This window comes from Dermacentor variabilis, chromosome 7, assembly GCF_050947875.1.
Source record: "Dermacentor variabilis isolate Ectoservices chromosome 7, ASM5094787v1, whole genome shotgun sequence".
Classification (NCBI taxonomy): Eukaryota; Metazoa; Arthropoda; class Arachnida; order Ixodida; family Ixodidae; genus Dermacentor; species Dermacentor variabilis.
In genome coordinates, this window is record NC_134574.1 from 117,690,990 (window position 1) to 117,704,153 (window position 13,164).

The 13,164-nt window shown below is 44.4% G+C and overlaps 1 protein-coding gene across 1 annotated transcript in view; it reads left to right on the forward strand.

Moving 5' to 3' along the window:
• Nucleotides 1-13,164, forward strand: part of Polr2B (RNA polymerase II subunit RpII140) — a 179,240-nt gene that overhangs the window by 123,933 nt on the left and 42,143 nt on the right. The window contains exon 2 of the mRNA XM_075699122.1: nucleotides 7,799-7,852. Coding sequence (XP_075555237.1) covers nucleotides 7,834-7,852 — 19 coding nt within the window. The 5' untranslated portion in view covers nucleotides 7,799-7,833. The remainder of the gene's footprint in view (nucleotides 1-7,798; nucleotides 7,853-13,164) is intronic.

Genomic DNA, 13,164 nt, shown 5'->3' on the forward strand with positions numbered 1-13,164 from the left:
TTAATGGAGCTTTAGTGACATCGCATGGTCTGCCAGAATTCCATGAACTAAAATGCAGAGTAGATGTTTAGTATTATTCGTACTAAGGGCGCGATAAACACGGTGAGGTGGAGTTTAATACTGTGCCCTGTTATGTTCAGCTGCACCTCTGCCCGTTTTTCGCGCTCTTAGTTTCAGCAAAATGCGACGCAGGGTTCTGTAAAGTTGGGACGAATGAATGTGTATATGTGCGTCTGCAATAACTTCACCGCAACATATTTGTGTAATGCGATGAAGCAGACAGTGTATTGTGGTGACGGGATGTATGTCAGCCCTAGTTGCAGCTTTCATGTCCCCGTTACCATGAAGATACTGTCCCGCCCGCTTTACTATAATCTCAGGTGCTCTTGAACCTTCTATATGCCGGTATTTTTATTTTCACATGCTGAATGGTCCCACCGCAATACATATATGTAGTGAGGTGAAGCTTATTAAAGTTCAAATGCTTTGACAGTGTCAGACCTAACACTTTTAGAATGACATGGTCAATACAACAGCCCAGACCTTCACTTTAACGATTTTATTAGGACTTTCAAACTAATCTTACAGCACAGAAAAACAATGTAAACGCCTCAAGAGTTGATAGCACTTAATACTGGAAAGCACAAGTCTAATGGCCTAGGGTGTGGTGAAGTGCTTTAAACACTCAACCGACACACCTTAAGTGCTTAAAAATTTCTAGCATATTGATGCAGGTTGATCAGACCTACTGCGATACTGGTTGCTTTACAATGAAAATAATAGTATTGGAAAAGAGGATGCAAGTGACTTGTGTGCTGCTTGGTTATGCAAACGACATGGGTCCTAGAAATACCCAAACAGGGTTCATGTTTACGCATGCTGCTTCCGTCCACTAATCTAAAGCTCTCTAATATCGGCAGTATAAGAGAGGCTGCAAAAATAGGGCTTTGAATTTCACAACTCCAATTTTGTTTCTTCTATACTCATACAACCTAAACACTATGCTGTCATCACAGCATCAATCTGCCTAGCTTATTGCCACATTTTGCGACAAAAGCAGTGGTCACTCAGTTAGAGTTGCCTGCCCTAATATTACTCTAAGAATTCTTTAAACAGTTCATTTTTTAAGCATGAAGTATGTCATGCCCAACTAGAGAATTAACCGCGCACTAAGTTACTAGAAGTTGCTAAAAAGTCAGCAGTCTTCTGAAGTCAGCTTGATTTGCAGCTCCTAAAATTGGCTATTATTGAATTAGGGGAAGGAAAGAATAACTTGAGTAAACATATGTCTCATATGAAAGTGTGGTGGTGTGCTGCAGGCTAAGGCAGTGAAAGGAAGCCGTTTTGGCATTGATCTACCACTGTCCCAAATCCAGGCACCGCAGGCACCACATCTTCAAATTCGCTTTCCCGAGCACAGAATACTCAGTCGAGGTGAGCTCAATGCACATCACCCACATTGGGAATGAAAAGACGTACGGCCAAGAGAAGGCCACCTTGACGAAGCAGACACCACAGACCTCAAATTAACAAATGACACCAACTATACCAACTGACACACCCTCCATTAAAACCAGAAGGTACACTTACCTAGCATGAGCAACTGGGGCCTTCATCCAGTGTCAGTGCGACTCTGCCCCAAGAGGCAGCGACCATTATCCAGTACACTTGATGTAGGGATGAAAATGTGCCACATTCACAAAATCAGGGTTTTAGGCTGGGACCATTTCCGTGATGCACTTGAGTCTGCAGAATGTGAAGGTGTTGAAGAATAGCTAGCGACATGCATCCTTTACACACTGCAAAGAATGACATGCGAACTAGAGCTTACTGGGGCATCATCCAGCCCTGACAAGCACCTGCTGCAACTTTGGGGTGAGCAAGCCAAGCTCCATACTGAAATTGTGGCTGCACGCAACAAACCGTGGTCAGTGTTCTGCACAAGACTGAGCAGGCAAGATGTCCTGCTAAGCAACTTGCCAGAGACTAGTAGATGGACCGCTGTGTGTCATTTGAACGTATAGGTCTCAGTAAGATGCGACACATTCTCGGCTATAACAGGATGAACCAAATACTGTAATACTATTGAAAACATGCTGCTTGATCTTCAGTGCACATCTGAGTAATTTGAGGAACAAGCTGAAGATGCTTTTCCCAACCACCTCAGTCACCAGAGTTGTACGCACCTTAATGACCACTTGCCAAGGAAGGAATGGAAGGCCTCATTATGATGGCAGAACCTGTTGTTGCTCTCGAACTTGTCAGCACTTAAATCACATGTGGCAAAAATATAGTCGTTTTGTAGATGTTGAGGAATCTTGCTGAAATGAGGAAGCAAGCACTATTGCTTGTAATCAATGAAATCTGGAATATTGGAATTCCCCAGAGTGGAAACACTTGGTCATGATGCGAAACCAGTCAAGAAACCTGACACCATAGCCAACCATTGATCAGTCTCCCTCACATTGACAGTGTGCAAATTGACTGAATGAATGTGCCTCTCGAGGCTGAACCACCATATGGGAAAGCCAAGGCTATTCCCACCTGTGCCAGATTGGTTTCTAGCCTAAGGTTAACACATGCGACAATAGCCTCTTTCTGCATCAAAGCATCGCCAATACCAGCCGCATCGAAGCAAAGATATATAGGTTCTTAGTCACAGTCGAACTAAGAAGAATGTTGAGCACAGTCTGCGACAAGGAGGTGCTGGTGGCCTTTCGTGATGCCTGCCCAGGCATTAGGGTTGCCAGTGTTGTCAAAGCCTCTTATGCAACCAAATGTTTGAAATATAAAGTTACAATTAACAGCCAAAGACTTTACCAGCTGCACAGGTAGAAATGCAGGTAAAACCCGGACTAGCACACTTGGTTGCAGGAGTGGTTCGCTGATGAGGTAAGAAGGTGACTTAAGAGTTGGTGATAAGGTATACCGAATGCAAGTATGTGCAGTATGTATATGTACTGTTAGGCCGAAACAGATAAATTTTCTCCAAAGCAATATCAAAAGCTCTTTTTTTTCTGGATGCCACTCATGTGCTTTAGGCAAGTGTGGACAGGGTTATATAAAGCTGCATACGCAAAATGATACTAGATACAGCTGTTAAGCATATTTTTTTTCTGGGCTAAATTCTTGCTCCTTGAACTCATAAGAGATCAGTAAGTGTAGCACCAAAGTAGTGGACCACTACCAGAACAAAGGCATGTGTGCCCATCTCAATTCTTGTGCTTATGCCAGTCTTCTTTTTTACAGCAATAGCTGATATGGGCTAACTCCCCTGGTTGTTCTGATGTCTACTGGTGTTCTCACTGGAATTTCCAAATTTCTTGCTAGAATATTGCAAATAAATTTTTCATTGTACTGCAAGGATTCATACATACGATGAAAAGATTGGCAGTCCACAATTCTATATTTCCGCCACTCTGCTGAAGCTACAGTCGTGGTGAATACTGATCCTGAAGAGCGCAACCAAGCCAACAGTTATTTATTGTTATTTCAATGTTATTTCATCGGCTAACAAAACATCAGGATTTCTAAGATGGCACCTTCGCCTCGCTCCATTGCATGTGAAACTGTTAGCCTATAGATCAATGGTAAGAACGAAACTCGAATACGCACCTGCCATCTGGGATTCGCATCAAGCATATCTCGCCAATGCCCTCGAGGCAGTTCGAAATCACGCCACCAGGTACATTCATTCCGCATGTTCTTACGTCAGCATATCATCTTTAAAAAAAGAATCTTCCTTATCGCTTCTATCCCTTCGTTGTCGCACTGCCACCCTTTCACTCTTCCACAGGTTCTACTATACGACGCTTAATCAACCACCATACATTGTTCCTCTAACGCGCCGGTCACGTCGCCTTGGCCATCCCCAGCAGGTAGCACAACCACACTCACGCACAAATACATTTTCAGCCTCATTTTTCTGCCGAGCATCTAAAGACTGGAATGGCCTTCCTCATCAAATCGCTGCCATCGCCTGCTCTTCACAATTCGTTCAAGATGTAACAACTTTTTATCGACATAATTGAATGCATTATAACACTTGTTTGTATATGTTGTATTCCCACCCTTTATGTAATACCCCTACTACGGGGTCTTTAAGGAAATGAAATGAAACAGGTGCCATGATTTCCTAACACCTGCTCAATGTCTGCGTACTGTATATAGAGCTGGCGTCCACGCCTTCAAGTTCTGACTCATCACCTTTCCACTTGTGAAGGCAGTCCTACGTTATTTTTTCTTCTTACATGTAATGACAGTGATTGGGTGCATCTGCTTCATTAATCTTCTTCTAGTGTTTTGTTTTCCTCAAGCACAGCGCGAGAGCTAGCTATGGCTAGCCCAAATATAGATTTGAGAAAACCAGAACAAATTCAGCAGTAAGAAGCTAAAGGGTTGTTTTGGTGGAGACCAGTGGCCAAGTCCGGATATGAAAGAGGAAGAAAAGTCGAGTCTTTCCACTTCAACACTGGTAGGCACAACTCCCACAAATAAATACGACTCGTACTTATTTTACTTCTCTAAAGGAGATTACTGACTTGCATTGGCAAGTGTTCACTTCAACAAACACCGCATGAAGCAACCTTCCTCCGCATATTTCACCTGCTACTGCATCATTGTTTTGCGTTATGAGTGAAACTGCAATTTTCTTTATGCCACAACTTGCCCAATTTTGTGTTTTGCAGTAGGGCGTTAGCAGTGCTATTAAGACACTTAAATACTCGTGAATAGTGGTAGAGAAAAAAATAGAAGAAAGCAGTGGCTTTTTGTGCGTAGACTATGCCTAGACCGGGTGCTTTCATGGTCATTTCTTCCCTATCTGCTAAACTATTGTAAACAAGAAAAGCTTATACACAATTATTGTGCAAAGTCAGACCACTACTAAACCGGAGGTATCCTTGGTAAGCAAAGTATACTTATTTGGCGGTATTTTCTGCGGCCCTGCTATTGGGCTTTCTTTCCTTCCTTTTCAGCTGTGCAGGTTCATTAAGAAGTGACGAGACAATTTGACAATTTAAATCATTGAGAGACTTGGTGAAAACTTTTTTGGGTTGTTTTTTTCTTGGTTTCAGGCTCTGCACATTGAATATATGTGTAGGGCATGTTAACATTTTTTACACCATGCCAAGTATGTGGTGCTATAAAGTTCTTGGATGAAGTCTTGCCCTTTCATTCTCTACAATATGATGTCGGTTTCTTGTGTGCAAGGCTGTTTTACATTTGAGTGCTATTGTAGCATTTTGCCAAGTTTTCCCTCTGTCACCCAAGCTTGAAAGATTGCTACCCACTGCTGGTGGCATGACACATGTGACTTTTTTTTTTTTCAATAAAAGGAAGTCTGTCACTTATCCTGTGCACTGGTTGTCTTTCTCTTTTTGAATTACAATTTGTTTCCTATATTTGCTCTGTTGTTGCATTTCAGATAAGGAATGGCTATGATCATTTAACCAGATTGCACACAATGTGCATATGTACTTGCAATATATGGCCACCATAAATATAATATATAGAAGTTAATAATTCAAAAACAGTGCCTTTGCATGGTGGTGCAGTTATGAATTGTGGCTATAAGGTACCAGCGGTGCAGGTAGCACTGCCTGTGCAGAATATAGTTCAATTTTACTGCTTTCAAACATCACTGTTCTTATCTGCATTTGTATAGCGCCAGTTCCTGTGAACACACATCTTGTGGAAGAGCGGTTTGCACCTGCAGTTGGGGCCAATGAATAGCCAAATTTCTGCCCGTTTTCATGTTATTAGCATATTAGTAAAGGCAGTCGTTTTTGTAGGAGCCCATTTGCCCAGTGTAAAAGCCGCTGCGGGGTGTCAGGATCTCGTACACATCTTTAGGGGACACAGCATCTGGCACATAGTTTGTCACAGGCCATGTCTTCGAGGCAAGTTAATTGAGTTTACTCACTTGCAAAGGGATAACCAAGCTTGTTGAAATTGAAGTAAACCGCCTGTACACTCAGTGGCCTTCTTCGTGTTGTTTGACATATGTTGGTATTGCGACCCTTGCTTTATGCACTTCTTGTCCGGTAGTAGTCTTCTGCTTTTGAAACACGGAGGATAGCTTTCAGCAAGCTGGACAGGAATAACACTGAAAAACCAGCAGATTTTTATTGTCCAACTTATCACACGAAGCTTCATACAGTATGATGAGGGTGTAAATAAACGAGGGTGTTCCTCAAGGCCTTGTGGCAGATGTCATGAGTTTGGAGCAACATGATGTATGATCGCATGCTATAGGTTCAGCAGGAGTGGCCGTGGTTGAAGTGCAGCGCAAGGTCTAGAAAACATGTCTATGACCAGCACCCTGGTAAAGGAGACGCTGGTAAAACTAGTGGGAAGCCTGTTGAACATTGGTTGACCCAGTTGCTGGCTTCATCAGGCAAAGTGTGATAAAGAGAAGGTAGTCATCAACACATCAGAAAGTTTTTACATATAGACACTGTACTAAGGTTCTCAGGCAGGTCTTTGTCATAGCATGCCAACAAGTCTTAGCGCGCGAGCTATGCACAACCAACTACATATGCCTTCTGTTTGGACAAAGAACTGCTCATTGTAACTACGTCTGGTTGGGGCTTAATGGCGGTTTGCATCCACAAAGACGCGCGACAGCGCGCGCTTATATATACTGGCTCAAGACGCCTTCGCAAACACCGCTTCGTACTTTGTTATCGACAGTGTTCCAAAATGCTTCAGTATCTATAAACGTAATTGTTATATTTTATAGCTGTTAGATCAACGCAAAGAGGAAAGAAGGAGCACTTTATTGCATGATATAAATCTACTTCACTGACAGTTGAGTGTTCCGCGCCGCCGTAGCTGCGTAACAAGGCGCGCCGATGCGAGGCAACCCATGGGGCAACCCAAGCGCACGATAGCAGAGAGGAGCTGTTCCCCGAGATCACGCCGCGTTTCGACGCGTACGAGCCTTGCCGCACCGTCTGCATGCGCACGCGTGGGCGCGTGAACGCGCGCTTGTGCGCGTCCGCAAGCGTACGTGTGGTCTAGGCACGGCGTATTCTCGCAACGGTTACACCGTGCTGGTTATTGCCTTTTCGTTTCGGCTACGTTTGCTTAGGTTACCGTTAGGTTAGAGCGACGTATTCTCATAGCGGTTGCCAGGCCGTCGAGCATCACCGGCGGCCTTTCAGCCACTTGCGTCCAGACGCGGTTGCTAAGGCGCTCTGACGTCTAGATGTTAAATATATTCGGCCAGGCCGCCCTACTACGGTCCCTACTGCTCCCACGGAAACATCTGTGATGTTATTTCCAAGGCACCGATTAATACTGACTTAGCACGAGCGCTGCAGGTGCAAGGCAGTCTTTCCTACACAGCGGTCGCCAAATGGGGCGTCAGTGCCCGCTGCTTCACCCATTTCAGCGCGCCAGCATGCCAGCGTCCGAGCGACCCCACTCCGCAATGTCGGCACTCCTAGGGACAAACGCATACAACACGCGCTAAGAAACCTCCTCCGTAGTGCCTAGGCACAGCAGGAGCAAAAGCAGCAAAAGTCCCCAGATTTTCTCTCCAGTGCCCGCTCTTACTGGCGCCTGCGCACAAACGTCGGGCGATCCCTCAAATGAACGTCTCGTGTAAAGGAGGCATTGAGTGCTCGACACTTTCATAACAAAGCTCGTCAATCCCTCTATTTCCTCTGGATTGAATTGTTTTGTCGAGTTGGTTTGTTGTAGCGTGGCTAATTTTTTTTTGGCTATTTGGAATTTTTTGGCCCTTTTTCTTCCGAATACCTGGCAACCCTGCTTCTGCATTGCCTTCATTACAACTTCGTTCCTCGTTCGCTGCTTGCGACGTCAGTCATGTACGAAGCAGAAGAAGGTAAGTCCTCCATCCTTTTACGTGAGATGTTTTGTCATTTGTACAGTAAATATGCTTATGAGCTCAGAAAGAAATGCTAGCGGGAATTAACTGCTGCTGATCTGGATGAAACGTGAGGGATCGCCGGATTTGTTAGCTATGTCTCATTTCACACGCACTCCTGAATATTCGCCAGTGAGTACAACGTCAGGGCTTGCTGATGCATCGCATGATATTGAATTACGATTAGCACTCCTTGGGAGCTTCACCCCGTTTGCGGTATGTTTGTCTGTCTAACCGCTTTCATGCCGACCACTGGGTATATGCCAGCGGGTATGTGCTGCTCTTCAGTGAACCTCTTTCGCGCCAGCTTGGTTCAGTATGTATGTGGGTGCATGAGGGTGGACACGGTTATATGAATTCAGATGAATGTGGCGATGTGCTTGACGGTTCTCTACAGGGGAACAGCGCAAAAGGATCTCTACAGGGAAACAGAAATAAATAAACTGCACGTGATAAAGCCACTGTTAGCTTTTTGGCCCTCCGCAACAAAATCATGGCGAACAGACATCCTATTCTGTCGTCTCAGAATAGGACACACATTTGGGACTCATAATTTTCTACTTACTGGAAATGAACCTCCAACCTGTAGTAGATGTGAGTGGCTGACCGTTCTCCACGTCCTCCTGGAATGTCGGGAAACCGAAGCTGAGAGAAAGAAACATTTTCCTCTTGCATACCGTTATTACATCCCTCTTCACCCGGCTATGTTTCTTGGTGAGGAACCGCTTTTTAATACCAAAGCAGTCCTCGATTTCCTGAATGATGTCCTACATGTTATAAGCGCATCAAATTCATAGCGCATCCCCTTCAGAGAGGATGCTGCTGTGATAATGTTTTGTATAGTGCATGCCTCCAGGCCCTTTTGTGTCAAGAGCTATAATGAGGCTAGTGCTCTAGCAAATTTTAGCATCAGGCATATTTTGTACATCATATCATTATCTCGCAATGCATCTTAATGCTCATAGTTCCCGTCATTTGTCATCGCCATAATCTTATTACACATAGATTTTACGCACTTTAGAGTGACTATTTTTAAGGCCCCTTTACCGCCACGTCACATCAGCCTCATAGAAATACCTCAACTGCAAACCCATTAACACTGGCATGGTGCTCTTTGGCCATAACTGGCCCTTGGGCCAGTAAACATTACACATTCATTCACTAGCGCTGACACTTATTGTTTTTGCTGTCATCTATCATCTTGCAGTTGTGTTTGTAGAAATCAGATGGTACTTTCGGCTGCGCCACCCTGCCACGCGCGGCAATGGAGCAAAAATTACGCCAAACACTGCCCGAGTTTAACATTTCGCTACTCGCCAGTCAAGTGTCCGAGCCACCAAACTGGATCGATGGATAAGGCTGAACCCTGTAAGTCGGGCGGTGGATTACACCACATAGCCATGACTATAGGCTACCTTCAGTGGTCAGGCGGTGTAGCGATCGGCTCAGCCGTCAGCGCCACTGTGTCAGTTCCGCGAAACACCATGGCAGCCACATCTACGGAGCCATGCTTTTGCGACGCTCACTTGAGACATGTTGGTCGTTCTAAATTGGGGTTTTAACGAAATTGAAAACATCAATTTCAGTTCTCGCACCAAGGGCGAGAAATGCAGACAGGGGTGCCTATAGCTAGGTAAAGTTCCGACGGCCATGCTACTTGCTCTCGCGATAATCAATGAGCCAACTTGCAAGAGCTCAGGCAATCTCCTTCGGCTTGGGCCTCCAGTAAGTGCGGCTTTGCCGTGGTACAACCTGGCGCAAGCACTAGGCACCCATTCTTCGCTTAGTGTCCGGAAAGGATAAACACAAAGTATGCGCTCCTCGCACAGGCAAAGGCACTGTATGTGAGCTCAAGGTCACAAAGGTTCGACGGACGAGAGGAAGCGTGTACAGTGCACGTCACTCTAGTGTAGAGTGCGCAAACGGCAGACGTTGGGGCACTTCGGTAATGTTCGTAGTAAGGTCCCTAGATAAAACAAATTTTCAAGGTAGCACCACTCCTCCTTTTCTGCTGGTTTCCTCCTCCCCGAACTACTCTGGAGCACCTTAAGGTGGGTGAAAACTGATGAGGGCCTGCACAAAAAGGGGAATGTTTTGTATGAGCTGTCGCGCCAAATATAAACATATATGCTTTTATAGAAGTAGATCACACATAGAATAAAGAATTTCTTAGTTTCAAGTAATAAGGTCAATTATGCGAAAAAGCATAATGTACCGTTGCATTGCAACGTTGGACATGTATATTTTACACCACTACCCATGGTGCCTTGCATGCTCCCTCGCATGTACCCACTTCGATTCAAATTCATGCTTATTGCTTGCTCTCCACTCCGACACCAAGAAATAAAAGATGAAATGAGCCATCACTTAGCCTCACTTCATGCTGAGGGCAGTGCGTTAGGTGTGATTCGTCGTTATTTAGATCAGCTCTTTGTTTTGACGCTGTTAGGCGTACACAGACAAATCCGAGGTATAACAGAGGCTTGAATTTAACCTAGCAGATGGCAACACAGCCTTAGGGCTGATGATGCGTTGATGATGTGGAACGCTTAGCATAGCCCAATGGTTCGTTGCATTATTGGCGATGAGCCAATACTCAGTGTATCAGAATTATTTTTCTCGCATGTTCGAATTACAATCCGAAGCTGTCATGTCTGCAGTTCGTGTTTACATACGGTAGTTTTATGAATTTTATGATGCAGTTTACCTCTAAAACTTCAATTAGTTCAATAAGGCAATTGTGCTTGGCACAAGGCCTAGAAGAATGAGGAGTCTGCTGCACGTCCGCACACGTGCATGAGCGCGTAACATGCATACAATGTATCTGTTCTTGATGCGTGGGCGCTCTGCCCATTGCAACTATTACCGTGTGCTGTGACCTTAATTTGCATTATGGCAAACAGTATGCAAAAAGCTCCTGGCATATGTTCATAAAATATATGCACCTTGTCCAGATAATGCATCTCGTGGACATGCAATGCATGTCCAGAGCACACGGAAAATGCAACCAAATGGTCATGTGAGGGCCGTTTACTGGACGTATTCAACACATCCCTAGGATATTGATGTCCGAGCAGTGGATGTCGATGGGATATTCTTAAGACAGAATTCCTGTCACAGTGCAGAATTCCATCGTCTGTGTATCATCATCATCAGCCTGGCTACACCCACTGCAGGGCAAAGGCCTCTCCCATACTTCTCCTAGTACCCAGGTAATGCGCTAATTGTGGCCATGTTGTTCCTGCAAACTTCTTAATCTCATCCGCCCACCTAACTTTCTGCCCCCCCCTGCTACACTTCCCTTCTCTTGGAATCCAGTCCGTAACCCTTAATGACCATCAGTTATCTGCCCTTCGCATTACATGTCCTGCCCATGCCCATTTCTTTTTCTTGATTTCAACAAAGATGTCATTAACTCGTGTTTGTCCCCTCACTCAATCTGCTATTTTTCTTATCCCTTAACGTTACACCCATAATTCTTCTCTCCATAGCTCGCGTCGTCCTCAGTTTAAGTAGAGCCCTTTTCGTAAGCCTCCAGGTTATGCTCTGTAGGTGAGTACTGGTAAGACACAGCTGTTATACACTTTTCTCTTGAGGGATAATGGCAACCTGCTTTTCATGATCTGAGAATGCCTGCCAAACGAACCTGAGCCCATTCTAATTTTTCGGATTATTTCAGTCTCATGATTCGGATCCGCGGTCACTACCTGCCCTAAGTAGATATATTCCCTTACCACTTCCAGTGCTTTGCTACCTATCGTAAACTGCTGTTCTCTTCCAAGACTGTTAAACACTTTAGTTTTCTGCAGATTAATTTTTAGACCCACCCTTTTGCTTTGCCTCTCCAGGTCAGTGAGCATGCATTTCAATTGGTCCCTTGAGTTACTAAGCAAGGCAATGTCATCAGCGAATCGCAAGTTACTAAGATATTCTCCATTGACTCTTATCCTTAATTCTTCCCAATCCCGGTCTCTGAATACCTGCTGTAAGCATGCTGTGAATAGCGTTGGAGAAATCATATCTCCCTGCATGACACCTTTCTTTATTGGGATTTTGTTGCTTTCGTTATGGAGGACTGCAGTGGCTGTGGAGCCGCTATGGATATCTTTCAGTATTTTTACATATGGCTCGTCTACACCCTGATTCTGTAATGCCTCCATGACTGCTGAGGTTTCGACTGAATCAAACGCTTTCTCGTAATCAATGAAAGCTATACATAAGGGTTGGTTATATTCTGCACATTTCTCAATCACTTGATTGATAGTGTGAATATGGTCTATTGTTGAGTAGCCTTTACGGAATCCTGCCTGGTCGTTTGGCTGACGGAAGTCTAAGGTGTTCCTGATTCTATTTGCAATTACCTTAGTAAATACTTTGTAGGCAACGGACAGTAAGCTGATTGGTCTATAATTTTTCAAGTCTTTGGCGTCCCCTTTGTTATGGATTAGGATTATGTTAGCGTTGTTCCAAGATTCCGGTACGCTCGAAGTCACGAGGCATTGCGTATACAGGGTGGCCAGTTTTTCTAGAACAATCTGCCCACCATCCTTCAACAAATCTGCTGTTACCTGATCCTTCCCAGCGGCCTTCCCCTTTTGCATAGCTCCCAAGGCTTTCTTTACTTCTTCCGGCGTACTTGGGGGATGTCAAATTCCTCTAGACTATTCTCTCTTCCATTATCATCGTGGGTGCTACTGGTACTGTATAAATGTCTATGAAACTCCTCAGCCACTTGAACTACCTCATCCATATTAGTAATGATATTGCCGGCTTTGTCTCTTAACGCATACATCTGATTCTTGCCTGTTTCTAGTTTCTTCTTTACCGCTTTTCCTCCGTTCCTGAGAGCATGTTCAATTCTATCCATATTATACTTCCTTATGTCAGGTGTCTTACGCTTTTTGATTAACTTGGAAAGTTCTGCTAGTTCTATTCTAGCTGTATAGTTAGAGGCTTTGTGTCTCGTCTGTGTAATCTGTAAACAAATGCTTGCTATAAGCCATCACAGGGTATGGGGATACGCACAAAAGCTGGCAGGGCACCGAAGAATATCTGTAATACTTTTGTGCACTGATGCAATGACAGCATTCATTTGTATCGTAATTGGCACAAGAACAAATGACCTTGCATTACAAAAGTCTCACTGCTTGCTTTGCTTCAGCAAATCCTAGTCTTCCTAGCAACGAAAGTAAGTTTAAATGTGCTTCCTTCTAAAACAAGTTTACAAGGTAGCGACACTCATTGTTTTTTGCGCCATCCTCCTCACTCTT